The sequence below is a fragment of the Colias philodice genome, chromosome 3 (genome assembly GCF_061535455.1).
Source record: "Colias philodice isolate Cphi_HAF_F1 chromosome 3, ilColPhil1 Martin Lab GWU primary, whole genome shotgun sequence".
Taxonomy (NCBI): Eukaryota; Metazoa; Arthropoda; class Insecta; order Lepidoptera; family Pieridae; genus Colias; species Colias philodice.
Genome location: NC_143088.1, coordinates 9855778 through 9874972, shown reverse-complemented (window position 1 = coordinate 9874972; position 19195 = coordinate 9855778). Strand labels below are relative to the sequence as shown.

The window sequence follows — 19195 nt, the reverse complement described above, 5'->3', positions numbered from 1 at the left end:
GCCCTAAGGAGCGCTGGTGCAGTGAACTCCCATAAATAATTATAATAAAATCATACTCCTTAATTTCATTATTAATATTAATTATTACTATTTAAAATCAATCGTAATCGTAAAAAACTACTGTCAAAACCAATGAATATATCCATCATTCCATCATTCCATACACCTGAATAATACTGTATTGAGCGCTCACGATTGCGCTCCAATGAAAAAATATTTAGTACATTTCCTAATACGAAATCCAATAGGAGTGAAAGAGAGGGTTTGCCAGTGCCCTGCGCGCGTGAAACAGAAGATTTTCTATGGAAAAATAGCAAAATTCGGAGCGCCGCACCCGCAAACGTTGCCGGTTCGTTTTTACCGCCGCGCCTGGGCGCCCGTACACAGGACAGCGATTGCGCGAGGTTGCCACTCTCTATATTATAAACAAACACTCGACTCTCGAGTCAACTTCAATGCACGCGCGCGAATGCAAATTCGGGAATTTTCTAATTAAAATCATAAGATACGTGTTGAAATAGTCTGTAGTTATCAGTATTACTTGTGAGTGTGAAAATGAACAATTATAATGTGGCGTTCATTAAAAAGTGTGTTAAAACGTTACAAATTAGGCTTGAATTGAAAGCTAAGGGACTGCCACGGCCTGAACTTGACCTTACGCAAAAATGTACGACAAAAACGAAAACATATAGTTACGCGGGTGTTTAAATCCGAAGTCCGAACAATATTATGTGAAAACACCGTGGTTGTGTGGTTGTGATGAAAGCAACAACAGACATATTTTACGAGCGTAAAAAGAAAGACGTATGTATTTCCTTTATAAGTAATTTTTTTGATAAATGTACTGCTTTACACCATGTATTTTCAGTGTTTTATTTCAAGTGAACACCCATAAAATTTTGTCACGAGCCGCCTCTGGTCAATATGAGCAGTTATGGTTGGTGGGTGCGCTCAGGGGCCCCGCTGGAAAATTTGAATAATCCATAATTCCCTAAGGTTGAGCTCGAATCGTCAGATTAGCGAAATGGGGACTTCTTATATTGTAATTATAGTAGAGCCATTTTAATAGGCAACATTTGACAGTTCAACAAAATTCAACAACGTAACCTAGTAACGACGACATAGAATAACATGATATTTCGTTTTGTTAGAACTGCACATTTGCTTAACTTTTTTCAATTACGATTACATATTTATAAAAATAATGACCGATGCAACTAATTTTAAGATTTGATTTTACTGATAAACCATTCTAAACATAATAAACATTTTCTTATTTAAAGAACTGACGTCGCTACAATTTTGTGTCAATAAACCTTTTTTCTTTATAAATACCAGAGACGTTACTCTAAAAATCGAAATCTGACATCTAGAATCGAATGCATTGGTTACTTGGGAATAAAAATCATCATAAATTATTGACAGTGTTTCAAGTTCGATTGACAATTGTTTCAAGTCCGTATCGATTAATTCGCTTTAATCGATGTTTTTAAGCAGGTTACCACCCTATGAAGATAAAATTGATAGACGTCAAATGTTGCCTATTAAATTGGCTCAACTATAACCCCCCCATATATTAATCTGACGCGCTCGAACTTACTTTAATTTTTTACCCTTTCTTCATAGCGATTAAATCGCCACTTAAATCGTCAGATTAACGTATACTTTTTTTCAGTGACGTCCTGGAGCATGCAAAATATCAATATCTAACGCGCTTGAGTATTTCCAAGCCAATTTTTTTCTTTTTTAAATTAAAAAAAAAATCAAAAAACCCTTCCCCACCGCTAAAAGTGAAAACATTATAGGACCTTTTTTTCTCGCTATGGTCTAATCTACCAATTCTAATAGGTTCCCGTGACGCTCGAGTAAATCCACATTTAGCATCCTGGGCTCCCCTACTATTATAGGTGCTTTGCTTGTCTTTTAATCATGTCATCATTAAAATGCGATTCGTACAAACAGAGACGGGGGTGCAAATTTTCAGAGTCAATAATTGACACTATTTATTTATTTATTTATGATAAGGTACCTTACAGCTAGTGATACAATTATTGAGATGAATAAATACTAAGCTACGCCAATTAAAAGGTACACCAATAGGTAGTAAAAATAATATACGTATGTGAACAAAGACTAGTATAAGAATTTTACAAATGATAAGAGAAAATATTTTAATTTCATGTAGGTAAAGTAAGCATTGATCAAGCCCAATAAGTATTGACAAGGTTAAAATAAGATAAAATTGACTGTCAATTTTATCTTATTTTAACCTTTTTATATAGAACCGCTGCTTCATAGAATTGCACATAAGATAAAATTTACTGTCAATTTTATCTTATTTTAACCTATTTATATAGAACCGCTGCTTCATAGAATTGCACATAAGATAAAAAGCTTACGTTTTGCATCTGCAATTAGGTTGGGCAACGACTGGACGTGATATTAATGTTAAACACATGTAAAGTGTAAAGCACTGTTACTTGTACACGAAGATCTAGAAAACAGGTGTCCTTAAGATGACATACTATTGGAAACTGTTGTTCAATTTTTTGTTACACTGTCAAACCCTATTTATATTATTGATATACCATCCTTTACTTATCTAAATTAGGTGATAAATTTCAAGTTTTAAGTGTTCATTAAGTTAGCAAATACATAGACCCAAAGGTTTATTACTTTATTATATAATATTGTAACGGTGAGTAGATTACCAAATTCTGATAATGAACACGAAATAAGTTTTAGTTACTATGTTGTGCTGTACATATTTATAGCTTCTTATGCTTAATTTTCATTGATAATTATTAATTACAGATGTTGAATGTTATTACATATAAGGATATTAATCATCATTAAAATTTGCTTATTTTTTATATTATGAAAAAAAGCAAGCATGAAATACTTAAAGATATATGCAATTGAAGAAATACATCACCACAAAAGAGACAAAATAATTTGATTACGTTCACAAAATATTGCGCATAAACAATTGCAATGTTCTTATAATACACATAAAAAAAGATTAATTACCTGTTTTTTCTGATGTCGTTATATGTTATGAAATTGCCTAACGTTAGATATTTTAATTATGACTACAGTATTATTATTCATAACTTTCCTATAACTACGCTAATCATAATTGTATAATATGTGTGTACATAATATGTGATATCTCATTGTCCTGACCAGACGTGAACATCTACTATATACTAGGAGTAGAAGCTCTGCATGTTTGCTGTTACCACACATAGCCTCTCATCGTCGAGGCACAGCGTGCCGTGTTAAGAATATGATGCAGTTTCCATAAATACGTAGCTGGTTCGATCGTTAACGTTTGGATTGGACCACGGCCACCAAGGTTAGGTCAAATCAGAGTTGATGAGTGGGGTGGATTGACACTTCTAAGAGTCAAAAGTACCTAACTCAAATGACTTAAGAAGATTGTGGATGCAACGATACCTAATGCAGGGGCGGAATTATAGGTACACAAAAATATTGATCACTCAATTGAATGAAGAAATAATAAGTGTCATTGTTATCAATGGAATTGTAACAAAAACAAAGTATTATTAATTGAACAATGAGTTTGGTTATGATGCAATGTTTTCTGGTGAACATGTGTGCCACTGCACAGAATTCGTGTGTGGAAAGGATAAGAAAAGGTTATTGCTTTTCAACATCATCAAACAATGCTTTACTGGTTGTCCAGTCGTGTAGACTGGTCGTTGATCTTCTCTTTCACGATGCAATCACAACCATTGCTTTCATAGTTCCGTAAAAGTTCCGTAAAAATTCCGTAAAAAATGATTAACGAAATTTGCACCAGGCCCACGGACCAATATGATAATAATCTTACCCTTAATATACAAACAAAATAATAAATATACATACATCAGAATTCACAAACAAATTACATTATTTTTTTTTATTACGGTATGATATTAGAGCACGCCACAGACCCACACCACATGCACGAGCATAATGGAAGAAATATTTGTCTACATGTCTATATTGTACTTCTAGCCTAGGAACTCTCAACGGATTTCAATTCATCTTGATTTAAAGACGCACCTTGTGAGTTGAGAAGGTTCAATAAGATAAATTAAAAGTAAAAATTGAATATCATGTTATTTACATGTTTAATGGTTTTTTCAATCGTCGTAAAGCTAGGCGTCACCGATGAATATACATAAATACTTTGCATTTATCTTTACACAAACGCTCACCTTCCATGTCCTACTCAATACAAATACAATAAAAACTTAATTATCACACGTAAAAATATGGATAATAATACCTAATATAAATATATAATAATACTTGAATTATGACTAATATGTTGTTTGTTCAAAGAAATCACGAATAAAAAATAAATTGTAGTAAAATAATACTTATATATTATTTTTTGTTAGGTATGTCAAGAACTTATGTTTCAAGTAGACAACTGTAGCCTTATGGTATGGAAAATTAATAATTACATCGCATATCACTAATTTCCGATCATAAACTAACAACCCTATACAATACATAAACATATTATAGACAAAGTTACACTTATTATCAAGTAAAATAGAGCAAAGGGCATAAAATATATTTCAATGTATTATTAATACAAATTTGTAACATTATTGCATAAACCATTTATTATGAAAAAGAACAACTCCTACATTAACATAAATATAATTGCTTACAATGTTTTAGTAGTTTACATAAATTTAAATATAACGTAAAATAAATTGCGGAGTATATAAGACTAGAAATAAGTTATTTTATCGTATTAATAGACCTCGAGAATTGAGGAGACCAAAAAAACAAAGTTTTTGCGGAACTTAATATCTTAGGCAAGGTCAAATCATCACATCACATAGGCATCGATAGTTAGACCGTTTTTTCAACGAGCCTGCGGTACGCCGCATCGAGAGATCACCAGAGGAGATCCATTTTTAGGGTTTCGTACTGAAACGGTAATAAAAGGGTCCGACCCTATTACTGAGACTTCGTTGTCTGTCTGTCTCCAGGCTGTATCTCATAAACCGTGAGAGCTAGAAAGCTGAAATTTTCACAAATGATGTACTTATTTCCGTGGCCGCTACGACAACAAATATAAAAATAAAAAAAATAATAGAAATATTAAAAAATATAAATATTCAGGGATAGTAGTCCATTGAATGAGTCCCTCCAAGGGGGGTCTAGAGTGCGTGAGTTAGTAACGTAAGATGTTTCTTCGGAAACATGTCAAGAGTCCCTAGGTAATAAACATACTAAAACTCCGGGCCACTAGGAGGAGCCCCGGAGTGGGGGGAGGGGGGAAATGGGTCCATTTTTTCATTTTTCGCTTAAATCTCAAAAACGGTACATGTTAGAGAAAAACTTTCAAGGAAAAATTGAAAGGCCATAAAATTATCTACAAGTTGTACCTGAATCATTTTTTCCTATATCTTACCGTTTCTGAGTTATACGCAGTAAAACATGATTTTGGCTCAAACAATTTCAACATCAATCGATCAAAAAATATTTCTTTCTTCCAAAAAACTCAAATGTGCAACTTGTGACCAGTACTGATAGATTGCTCTTAATTAGTTCTATAATTGGTAAAATAAACACATTCCTCCATGGAAGCCTTTAGGAGGAATCGATTGTCAAAATATTATATTAGGGCAGTTTGAGTTACTGAACTTGATCTTTTTATTTTTTTCTTCCAAAAAAACTCAAAAGTGCAACTTGTGACCGGTACCGATAGATTGCTCATAATTAGGTCTATCATTGATAAAAAAACCAGATTCCACCATGGAGGCCTTTAGGAGGTATTGAATTTTATTAGGGTAGTTACGATACAAAAAAAATAAAAAGTTCAAGTATCGTATCTACCCTAATAAAATTCAATTCCCCGTAAACGCCTCCATGGTGGAATCTAGTATTTTTATCAATGATAGACCTAATTATGAGCAATCTATCTGTACCGGTCACAAGTTGCACTTTTGAGTTTTTTGGAAGAAAAAAATAAAAAGATCAAGTTCAGTAACTCAAACTACCCTAATATAGTATTTTGACAATCGATTCCTCCTAAAGGCTTCCATGGAGGAATGTGTTTATTTTACCAATTATAGACCTAATTAAGAGCAATCTAACAGTACCAGTCACAAGTTGCACTTTTGAGTTTTTTGGAAGAAAAAAATAAAAAGATCAAGTTCAGTAACTCAAACTACCCTAATATAGTATTTTGAAAATAGATTCCTCCTAAAGGCTTCCATGGAGGAATGTGTTTATTTTACTAATTATAGACCTAATTAAGAGCAATCTATCAGTATCGGTCACAAGTTGCACTTTTGAGTTTTTTTGGAGAAAAAAAATAAAAAGTTCAAGTATCCTAACTACCCTAATAAAATTCAATTCCCCGTAAACGCCTCCGTGTTGGAATCTGGTATTTTTATCAATGATAGACCCAATTATGAGAAATCTATCTGTACCGGTCACAAGTTGCACTTTTGAGTTTTTTGGAAGAAAAAAATAAAAAGATCAAGTTCAGTAACTCAAACTACCCTAATATAGTATTTTGACAATAGATTCCTCCTAAAGGCTTCCATGGAGGAATGTGTTTATTTTACTAATTATAGACCTAATTAAGAGCAATCTATCAGTACCGGTCACAAGTTGCACTTTTGAGTTTTTTGGAAGAAAGAAATATTTTTTGATCGATTGATGTAGAAATTGTTTGAGCCAAAATCATGTTTTACTGCGTATAACTCAGAAACGGTAGGATATAAGAAAAAATGATTCAGGTACAACTTGTAGATAATTTTATGGCCTTTCAACTTTTCCTTGAAAGTTTTTCTCTAACATGTACCGTTTTTGAGATTTAAGCGAAAAATGAAAAAATGGACCCATTTTCCCCCTCCCCCCACTCCGGGGCTCCTCCTAGTGGCCCGGGGTTTTAGTATGTTTATTACCTAGGGACTCTTGACATGTTTCCGAAGAAACATCTTACGTTACTAACTCACGCACTCTAGAACTTTTTATTCAATGGACTATAGGGTCCCTACAGGTACGGAACCCCTCGTGCGCGAGTCCGACTCGCACTTGGCCGATTTTTATACAATATGTAAGAAATGCCTAGAAAAGATGGGGAAAACGTCGCTTCATTCTGACATTAGTGGAGTCAATTACCAATTTCGATGCGCCAGATAGTAAGTAATTAAGTAAGTGAATAAGTGAGTCAGTAATTAAGTGCGTAAGTAAATTAATACTCAATCATACAATTATAGTTTCTTAAAAGACGAGGTGATATGAGAGTTACTCAATTAACATATAACTAAAATTATGTAAACGGGAGAAAGATTATAAATAAGGTAAACTTTTAAGTCACATTTCTGAGTGATTTTATTAAAAAGTATTTTTTAAGCTATTGCATAGCTTCTATCGCGGGCCTTGAACGCGGGAACCGAATCGAGAAATTCCGAGTGCCACACGTCTTTTTTTATATTAATCTGATGTAATATGTATTTGTAGCATTATTTGAACTTATCTTATTAAATACATGTTTCAGCGTTAAGGCAGAGACAAGGACAATAGATAATGGAAAGTTTAAACCTTGGCACTAATGATGAATTACCAAATAAATAATACAAATGTAATATGTAATCGCGTCGAAGTTACTATATCACCATCACCCCATATACGTTCCCACTTAATTTACTTGGCCAAGTGCGGGTAGGTAGATATCACGTATGTCGTTGTACTTTTGATTCTTCGACGTTTCGGTTTCCTAGCGATGTTTTTCATGACCTCTCGAGATACTACAACTTTTTTTTACTCGCCACTCGCCTTCCCGTACCACGCCATGAGCTCGAACGTCAACTCACATGATTTTGCGACATTGCAATAGGTACACATCTCTTACGCTATGGCCCATGATTTCGCGACAACATTGGAAAAGACATGATACATTGGACGAAGTATACGAGTACAGTAGCTATCTGCTGCGAAGTCAGCACTTTGCATAGTGTGACCGAGTGCACAATTGCAGTCTACAGTCGCCTGAACTGTCTGACTTCAACGACCCATGTCTTGAAGTATTGAAGACTTGTTTTTAACTATATTGTCTAAAACATGAGTGAAAACCAACCATGAGAATTTACGTGAATGTTTTTATGTATCATTATCATCTGTTCTTTAACCAAGGTAGCAATTGGGCATTCGATCGTAATACGTACCACTTTTCAATCGTCCACATTTCGTTTATCAGAAAATACGCGACGTCTGGTGGCTTTGGTATTTGCTCTATTATGTTTATATAAAAATATGTACTTATGACATATAACTTATTGAGGTTAAATAACGGGATAATGGAAATTATTACTATACATGGAATCCTGTAAAATATGTATGTTAAAAGAACGTTTTCTACCTGAATTTATCCACTCCCAGAATGACAACAATCTTAAGCCTTCAGGGAGCTTTTTTCATATTATATCGTTTTATGTCATCTGTCTTAATGGTAGGTACATGCCCAGAAACCAGCATCGATCTAATCAACCCAACCATATCCGGTATTAAATATTAATTCGGGGACGTTATTTCGCAATAAACTTCATATTAAGATTTCGAAAGATTATTATTTCGTCCAATAAATAGCTGGCAATTAATGAATTAGTATTCCTTAAGATAGACTTCTATTTAATCTTATCAAATAAAGTACAGCATGACGTTTCCACGAGAAAACGAATATACAAATCTGCACCATAAATGGCTATAGACATAACTCGAGCTGTTTTTTTTTATTTTTTTGAATTAAATCTTAAACATACGTTGGACGATTTTAAAGCTCGTGATAATACAAATCTTCACCTCAAAGAGCAGTACAGATTTGTATTCTATGTTGAAGCTACGCCGATGTCTAAAGCGTCGCTATACATCATTAAATGTAAGACGCAAGATAATGTATGTGCGAGCACGCAGTTATAACTTATATAATTACCAGGAAGAACCTTTATTTAACGCGTCCGTGTTACAACGTAAAGTTCCTTCTGGTCAAGTAGTATCTATTCTTTTGCCTATCTCTGCAATTTTCACTGAAGGTGTCGATCGGTTAACGTCAGGCGATCCACCACCTCGATAGCACGCTATCACATCAAAAACAAACTAATATATGCCATTGACATACAATAAACAACAAGACTCACAATCACGGTCAACACTGCTACTCAGGGCAGTGTTTCTAATGAGCAAAACAAAAGGCTTTGAACATTACTATCACACTATAAGGTGTAAATTTGAATGCATATATATCAATAGAACGACGCAAGGCCGCTTCATCGTCCTTATTTATGTCAGAGCAAGCAAAGGGGCAGGTGGACCACCTGATGTTAAGTGTTCACCATCACCCATTAAAACAAGTAACACTATTAGTGTCACTGGTGCTTTGCCGGCCTTTTAAGGACAAAAAATAAGCTCTTGAAATTCAAACTCAAACATTTGGTTAAATTCTTGAAGCACTTTTGAATCGTCATAACATATTTTTAACATTTACCACCGATCTTCTTTTCATGAAGGCCCTAATATCTGTTTTTCGGGAACATCGCAGGTGGTAAATCGTTCTGAACCTTCACCATACGTTGAACGAAGTCCTACACGCGACTGTAACTCTTACCATCTACAGCATAAGATCAAGTATCGCACGCACCTGCACGTCGAAGGGCCGGTGGTACCGTACATGGAAGGAAGGCCTACACGCGACTGTGAGTCTTATTGCCTACCGCACAAGATCAAGTGTCGCACGCACCTGCACGTCGAAGGGCTGGTGGTACCGTACACGTAACGAAGTCCTACACGCGATTGTGAGCCTTATTATCTACCGCATAAGATCAAGTGTCGCACGCACCTGCACGTCGAAGGGCTGGTGGTGCTGCGCCGAGTCGGGCGCGGGCGGGCCGACGGCGGCGCCGTTGACGAGCGCGCCGCCGCCGCTGGCGCCGCCCACCGCGCCCACGCCGCCCACTGCGCCCACGCCGCCCGCGTACTGACACACACGCAATGCACTTATTGGGTCAAACAAACTAGTCTTATTATGTTCACAATTTAACAAGTGTAGGATCAATAGCTGACTAAACTGACTTAATAAAGGAAAAGGCTGTAATATTTGTTTGTTACTTAATAATTATTAAGAACTTTTTATTTATCATTTTGCAGTTATTGAAACAAAAAACACGAATTATTATATTATTCATTCTGATACTTATTTAAGGAAATATAAAGCATTTATAATAATGTATGCAAATTTCCCATAATTACGTTAGTTACAAAATTATTATAAATTACCTTTAAAAAGGTTAGTGATATAAAAAATAGAGACATATTTCTTAATCGTTTTAATAACAAGAAAAATATTCTGTATATTTGTTATTGTTTTTAAAGGATTAAGTATTTTAAAAATATTTATTTCGAAATTATGAAATCACATAATATAGTGATTGTAATTAGCACATTGTTTTTTTCAATTAATTGCAAGTATTGAGTAAACAGAACTAGTTTGAGAATGATGTAATACATTAATTACCTTATCATGTTTTAATGTTATTTTGATTACTCAACTGAAGGGGTAGGTTAAAATTTTGAACTAATATTTGGAATTTGCAGCAAAACGATTTATATTACCATTTTCGATTTAACTAAATAACGAAGATATGCCCTCCTATATCAAATAAATTACACATAATTTGCGACTTAACGTGTTTACGTTACGGTCTGAAAACGTTTAGATTAATTTACGGTTTTACTTCTTTTCATTGAAGACTAAGGTCCATGTTAGTAAAAACATATAATTGCTGACAAGTTATATGTACCATTATCCCATACAATTATACAAACATTTAAAAAATAAAATAACTAATTGGAAACACTCACCTGCTGCGTGTTGGCAAAGCTGTTGTTGTCGAATTGAGGATGTTGCTCCATTTGAAGAACCAGTTCGATGTGTTGATTCATGGAATCATTCAATGTCATGCCTGAAATATTATTATTGATATTTATAGCAACCAATCAAGTTTAAAACACATATCTTTCCATAGATGATATTCTGTAGTAATGTAATAATAACTAATTCAATTTTCGTTGTAGCTTACCTGGATGTATTTGCGGATGCTGTGGATGTGGCAGTCCTTGTAGTGGAGCTACTCCCAACATTCCTGGGTGGTGCTGGAAGAAAAAACCAACAATTTAGTTAATTTATTTATCATAGCAAACATATAATCATATTGAATTGTTGATACTAAGTTCATATTACTTTTAGGATTTGATTGATAAAGACAAAAATGTATATGTAATAATTCTGAATGGGACTAGTTAAAGTTAAGTAAGTTTCTTATATGGTTTATGAGTACGAAGGTTTTAATTATATTTACTTCTAAAATTTATTGTTACTATTTACTGCATGATTCTACATTCAGTCTTAATTGTGTGTGCGTGTGTGCGTGAGCGTGCGTATGAACGCGTACGTGTGTGTGTACCTGCGGGTGCTGCAGGTGCGGCAGGTGGTGCAGCGGCTGCGGCTGGTGCGCGGGCAGCGCGTGCGGCAGCAGCGGGAAGGCGCCCGCGTCGCCGTTGCGCACGCCCACGTGCTGCACGCCGCCCGGCCCCACGCCCACGCCGCCCTCCTCCTCCGCGGGCGACGGCTGCCGCGAGCCCGGCGTGCGGCTGCATCAGGAAGACACGTTATTATCGGAACAAAGGCTCGACTTAAGTTATTATATTGGAAACCGGAATTCGGAATCAAGTGCTCCTTATTTGTTCATCAACCGAATTTATATAACTAAGGGCCGATTTTTCAATCCCGAGATAAACAGTCTAATAACTACCCCTCGAATAGATTTATTCAATTATTTATCTAACTCATAACGGCTCGCCTATTTTTCAATCGTGATTTATTTGATGAATAACTATCTGACCAAATATTTCCATATTGAAAGCTCTGCTCTCGGAGTGGCGAAACAAACATATTAAATTAGTCAGGTTAGAGTGGGATAGAGTCAACTCTTGCAATTTGTAACAACCGTCATTATGACTCACGTCAGGAGTGTCTTGTATTGCTCTTGTCTTCTATGATTGTTGATTGTTGTTTTGATTCGAGTAAAGAGTTTGGTTAAATTTGTGTTTCAATTTATATATTTTACGATGGAAACGACATTCGGCAAATTTTCAATGGCATGGTCATCAGTACTATCAAAAACATCAATTTCAATATGTTTTTTATTGATAATAATTATATAGAAAGAGGTTTAATTGTTAATAATTCAACGCTCTATGTTATGACATACGAAAATATCCCAAATTTGACGCGTCAGTTGTCAACTCAAACGCCTAACCGTCGAATAGCGCGCTATCTGGCCGTTGGAGCGGCAAATAGATTTATTCCTCAAACAACGTAGTTATTCGATAGATAAGTCCTATTCGTCTATTGAAAAATTGAATATTTTGTTAACTGAAGAATAAAGTCTATCTAGCTGTTTATCTGGGCATTGAAAAATCGGCCCTAAGTAACGTAACGATTACAATGCGATTCAATTAAGATAGGAATGTCAATGACCTATACTAATATAAGATCAATGCAAAAAAATACTAATTAAATTTGTTAATTAAATAAGTCTTCTGTCTCTTCAATATTTGATTATTTTTAAATTGAAACATTAATTGAAATTTGTTTAATGAAATAAGTCTTCTGTCTCTTCAATATTAAATTATTTTTAATTTGAAACATTAATTGAAACCGTTTTTTATACAAGCATTAACAAATAAGAATAAAAGCAAGAAATTATAGTAATTTTAAGAAAATGGCATTACAAGTCAGAGCCCAGAGGGTAATTCTTTTTTGTGTTTATTTATTTATTGAGCTTATTGTAATATAGGATTTAACGTTTGAAAAACGGATCTATAGAATGAAATATCATTTACAGTTGTAAAAGAAGACTTACATAGAATAGGTATTAAAAGTGTAAATGGAGTTGTTTCCAATCACCCCTGTTCACAATCACCCAGATTGACCCTATATTGTTTGAATTTTTTTAATTTCCTCTTTTTATTATTTAGTATTTTTAGTAGTATAAAACTGTATTCCATTCTATGTAATAAATAAGTTAACGCGACGATAGATTTTGAATACGTTTAATTTAATTAATTTTTCCATATGAGTATAACTAAAAAATGAATTTTTTAAATACTTATTGTATTCAAAGCAATCATTAAATATATCGACTTAACTGGTACAGAATTTAAATTAATTATACATTTTTCATACCAACAAAAAACATCTTCGATAAAAATTGTTGATTTGACACTTATTTAATTATTCATATCGGTCGAGCCCGAATCTCGCTATCTAAGGAAATCTGTTTACTTTGTGAATCATATGTTTTATAGCGACGTGATAAAGTATTACGCATGCGCTCGTCACGGGGAGGCGGTGCGCGGAGGGGAAGGTTCGGAGTTGCGCGGACGCAGACGGCAAAAATGAGGACGGAGTGGGGCGTTTGGCATTGACAGAGGCCATGATCGAACGCTCGCGGTTATTGCCCGCGCCTCGCCGCCCGGTGCCGGCCACTGCGCACCGCTCGCGGCCGACCTTCACGACTCGCGCCCGATCTCACGTACAGACACACCGGTCGAGTTACTAGGCCCGAGACGATGCCGTTCGGCTCGTTATTTCGACCGAATACTTTAATTTAACGCTTTTCGCCCCATTTGTGTCAAATTTTATGATAAATGATGTAAATATTAAATAATATATTGTGGAAATACTGAGAAAGTAATGTTTTACATCAATTATTTTAGGAATTTTATTTTAACAACTGCACTTTTATTATTATCTCCGAGACATTAATTTTAAACACTTCCGGGTTTAACGACACTGCTTAAAAGTCGATCAATTTAAAGCGCGCATCTTTTATAATATAATTTTTTGTGCGAAAATAAGAAATTAATACAAATAATAACTCACTTGAAAGCTTTATCGTCTTCTTGGCCGTTATGAAGACCATTCGGTAGGGGTCCATGATCATGCAACTCATGGAGATCTTTTTCGAAGGGTGAGCCGGATTTCTCTTCGTTACGTTCTTCTAGAACCATCCCTCTTAGACCAGCCACCACACCACCGACTTTTTCATTCCCACCGCCAGTAGCAACCCCACCAGCTTCTATTCAAAAATATTTTGTAAGTCTTTCAAGTTTTCCGGAATGCTGCCATTATTAATAAATGATTAACATTAAATAAGTTAAGACACTAACCCATTTTCGGGCCTTATAAGAAGTTGTATCTAAGATATGATATAGTGGTTTTGATAAATTAAAATAAATACATTTAGGACTTAACGTTGAAATTTTCTCGTAATTCATAACCCTATTATTTTACAGGAAATTAGTGTTAAAAAAATAAATCAAAATAAAAGGTTGCCAAAGATGGACATTTAGAGAATGAATGAATTGTCTAATTCTCACAATTTTAAATAAAAAATTTGCATTACAAAACATACGAGCGTCGGAGCGAAGCAAGAAGCATTTGCGTCATAACGTTCATGTTGCCGCGCTGTGGACACTTATTGTGACACAGATTTGTTAAAGACAGAATCAGCAAATGCGGGGTAAATATTACTTTTTTAATCGGAGGCCATAATATGAAACTGTTTCCAATGATGAGTTTTTTGTTTAAAGAAAAACAAAACTATTATTGTACTTATATGTAGCTTTATATGTATATAATTCTTAAGATTTAAAATATTAAAAATAAAAAACCACAACAACTAATCAGTGAGTGCATGAAGTTTGAAATGGCACACATTACCTGTGGGCGATCCGCCAAGGACATATTCTACCATCTTGACGCCAAGGCCCGCCGTGTCTCTGGGCGAGAGGATGCTGCCCGCGTCTCCGCCAGGGAAAGTCACGCCACGGCGTGTGCCCATCATTGGTACACCCACATTATGTTCCACTAGCGAATTTAATATATTGTTCAAGTATTTGATAAAATTTTACCTTTAGTCTATCTTTGAACTTTTGAAGTGGTAGGTATCATCAGTAATAATTAAAATCTTGAAGAAGTAATTATACCTAGCAAATATTGAAATAAAACAAATAATTCATTGAATTTAATAATCTAATTAAGTTGTATATTCAATATTCATGTACCATAAAAAATGCATTAACTATTAAGAAAGTTCTAGTATGTATTCATAAAAGCCATTATAGTATAGTAGGTACACTCAAATAATTTTATGATGTAAATGTTTTATATATTACTAGCGGTCCGCCCCGGCTTCGCCCGTGGTACATATTTACGTTTTCTCTACGTAAAAACCATCCTCGTACTTCAAGGAATATAATAAAAAAAGAATTATCGAAATCGGTTCAGCCGTTCTCGAGTTATGCGCTTACCAACACATTTTGCGATTCATTTTTATATATAAGAAGAAGAAGATTAATTTAAAAAGTAAAGGCAAAAGTAAAATTTCTTATTTTCTTACATATTCCTAATTTTAACCATAGGCGAATAATAAAGGCGAAAGTTTGTAAGTATGGATGTATGGATGTTTGTTACTCTTTCACGTAAAAACTACTGAACCGATTACAATGAAATTTAGCACACATATAGAGGGTAACTTGGATTAACACATAGGATAGGTTTTATACGGAAATCCCACGGGAACGGGAACTATGCGGGTTTTCCTTTGAAAACGCGGGCGAAGCCGCGGGCGGAAATCTAGTATTATAATAAAAAAGGATTTTTGACATCACTTTATACAAATTGTTTCACACTAACCTTGTGCGGACCAAGTAGAATCACGCCACATTTGTTCAGGGTTGAGCTGCAAAGGTGGCAACTGTGGTGGACCTTTGCTGTCACCTCCAGCACCTGGGCCCTTATCCCATAGCTTTTTTGCAGCAGGTGCAATCTAAAGAATACCCCATATGCTTAAGTATAAATAACAAGATTAGTTGCATACTATTTTATGATGATGTATAACATAAATAAAAATCTGGCATATATTATGATTTACCATTAATTAATAACACACAACTACTGTTATAAAACACACATAATATGTATTGCAAATAATCAAATGGAATATTTATTTAATGGTATATGAGAAAATTTATGTAGAATTTTTTTTTTCAAATTTAATCAATACTTAGTCCCCACAACAGATCCAGTTGCAATGTTTATAATACCTATCCATGTATACATATTTAGTTTAATGTATATTTTTTTAATAACATATAATTAACATTGTTTACATTTCTAACATCAATATATGTCATGCTTCATATTTATTCATGGATTCATGCAAAAATAAAACATTTTTATTGTAAATTGAACAAAAAAAAATCAATGATATCACTCTAAGTACTTGAAACAAAAATAATAATCAAGGAAGCACAATTAAGTGCACTAATAAGCTTTTAGCCTACATAATTCCAGATAATGCAGCCAAAAGTCAGAGATAGTGTGCACCTCATGTAAAAAAATAAATTAGACAGATTTCCTATAGACGCAATGAGCAGAAAGTTTTATAATACGCAAAACTAAAAGGGGAATGTCATAAAACTTGTCAGAAGCACATGTACATTCATTTTAAGCACATTGAAATGTTTCATTACCTAGCGGACTTGTGCTCTATTCTGCATTGCAATCTAGCAGCGTTCTGCTAGCCGTAGAGTCCACAGATGCCACTGTCGCCTAACACATAGAACTGTCCTATTGAATTAAGGTAACCTTGCTATCACTATCATGAATTTGCATGTCTGTGCAACACACTTACATTCTTCATTTCTGTATTTATACTATAATATAACCTTAAATCTAACACATTCCTACTGATGCAAATAGCCTCCGTTTGTACTTAAAATATTATGATAGGAATCAAACTAGAAAATATCTAAAAACTTTATTACATAAATATTCTTAACTTTATATTTTAAAATGTGCAATGTAATTAATAATAATGTTTAAGAGCAAATAACCTGCACATTATCACATAAACCTAGTAGTACATTGTGTGTGGTATCATCAATCAATATAAAATATAGGTAATTTTATTATGTTAATTTTTACTAGGTATTTTTAGAAATTGAAGAACAATTAATGTATTTATGATATAAATGAAATTGCATTCTTTTTACCTCATATCGAACATAAGAACATCAGGATTTATTCTTACACCATTTTTATAATTATTTTCAAAGATAAGTTTTGATATTTATATGAAAACCGCATTGAAAATTCATAGAAACGTTAGTATAACACAATCAAAGTCATTCATCATTTCGTATATTAAATATTCATAAAATATTATGTTTCGCTGAACTCTGATCAAATGCCGGTGAACACAATTATTACGAGCCAGAAATGGCGGACGCCGGTGACAAGTAAACAAAACAAAAACGGACCTGTTGCTGATAAAAAACGCAATTTTCGCAACTTCATGACTTAAAACATAATCTAGGTTCAGATATCTTCATTATCATGTATAATAACTTACCATGTCGGGGCCCATATCCTTAACATTAGGTTCGAAAAAAAAGTCACTCAAAGGTTTCATGCGTACAATCCACCTAAAGCTCAAATCATTTACCACAACGAAAGCTTCTTGCAAACGAAACACTACACATCAATACTTTTATCTACATAGTATTCGTACTAATTTAAACAGTGACACAACACAATTCTTACACAAAAATGCTTATTTTCTTCAATTTTTAACTGGAAAAATCTTAAGTAAAATACAATGTTGACTTGTTTCGAACAAAGGACATACGCCGAGTACGGCGCCTGCGTGAACTTCCCGTTCTCGGGAGCGTCGGACGAACTAAGGCTTCGCGGAATTTATAATAGATGGCGCGCAATACAAAAGTTGCGGACCATAGAGAGCTATTGATTTTTTTCAGGGTTTATTCCGTTTTGTCTGTAATCTACATTTCCCAATTTCCGCTTCTTATTTTTTATGCATTTCAAATCACTACATAGTATAAAACAAAGTCGCTTTCTCTGTCCCTATGTCCCTTTGTACGCTTAAATCTTTAAAACTACGCAACGGATTTTGATGCGGTTTTTTTTAATAGATAGATTGATTCAAGAGGAAGGTTTTAGTATATAATTTATTAGGTTTTAGACAAAGCGGGCGAAGCCGCGGGCGGTAAGCTAGTATAGTATAATATATTATTCTGATATAGGCACGTACCTTTTTTAATTGCAATTTATTAGTGAATACAATACAAGTTAACTACAGCTTCTTTACTTTTATCCTATTGGAATCAATTCAGGTAATTTCTTACTAAGTTGGATTTATACAGGGTGTCCCAAAAAGTAGTGATATACTGAAGCTGGGAGGTAGAGGACCTAGAGGGCTATCCGAATCACCCCCATCATGTATGTAATGCGATTTTTCGAATTTTCGGAGTTATGACGTTTTTTTCAATTTTTCACCTATCGCCGAGTACGATGAGATTTTCACTCATGGTGACGTCAATTATTGCGGAAGATGCTTGAATCGAAAAATCGCATAACATACATGGGGGTGATTCGGATAGCCCTCTAGGTCCTCTACTTCCCAGCTTCAGTATATCACTACTTTTTGGGACACCCTGTATATTCGTTTATTATGGCCTCTTCTTCAATGGCATTAACTCTCAAGAATGGAATGAGATTATATTTAGCTAGCCATATATTTGTTCCATGTTATGCACTGTAGCTGATCTGTATAACATTCATGGGAAATATAGATAGGTGTTTGTAAACAGAATCATATTTTCTACTTTTCTTTATAACAATTGGCAATCAAGCTTATGGATCACCTGATGGGAAGCAATCCACTGTAATGGCTGGCGTCCACTAGGCGGATCGGGCCGGGCCGCATCGCAACGCAAAAATACGCCGGCCTATGTTTTGTATGAAACATCGTCCATTAGCGACGGATCGGGCCGGGGCGGGCCGCAACGCATTGGCGGATATCGCTTCGCAGGCGGATTTCTGCCGGCGGTGCGCTGCGGCCCGGCCCGCCCCGACCCGTCTAGTGGACGCAGGCAGGCGGATGTGAGCGGCGAGCGTCTGTTAGATAAAATCCGCCTAGGCGGTCCGCCGCGCCCCGTACAGGTGGACGCAGGAGCAAACAGCGCGTCCATTAGAGACGGCCCGTTGCGAATTGCGATGCGACCCGCC

At 34.9% G+C, this 19195-nt stretch overlaps 1 protein-coding gene across 3 annotated transcripts in view; it reads right to left on the bottom strand.

Moving 5' to 3' along the window:
* pum (pumilio) overlaps nucleotides 1-19195 on the bottom strand; it is a 94409-nt gene that overhangs the window by 63868 nt on the left and 11346 nt on the right. The window contains exons 1-8 of one of the 3 annotated variants that reach the window (XM_089714805.1): nucleotides 17520-17784; nucleotides 15800-15932; nucleotides 14825-14971; nucleotides 13985-14180; nucleotides 11502-11688; nucleotides 11118-11190; nucleotides 10900-11000; nucleotides 9878-10015 (exon numbers count right to left, since the gene is read on the bottom strand). In XM_089714805.1, the coding sequence (XP_089570931.1) occupies nucleotides 9878-10015; nucleotides 10900-11000; nucleotides 11118-11190; nucleotides 11502-11688; nucleotides 13985-14180; nucleotides 14825-14971; nucleotides 15800-15932; nucleotides 17520-17579 (1035 nt within the window). In that variant the 5' untranslated portion in view covers nucleotides 17580-17784. Of the gene's footprint in view, nucleotides 1-9877; nucleotides 10016-10899; nucleotides 11001-11117; nucleotides 11191-11501; nucleotides 11689-13984; nucleotides 14181-14824; nucleotides 14972-15799; nucleotides 15933-17519; nucleotides 17785-19195 lie in introns of those variants that run through there. The other 2 variants (XM_089714802.1, XM_089714803.1) reach the window with 2 other exon arrangements.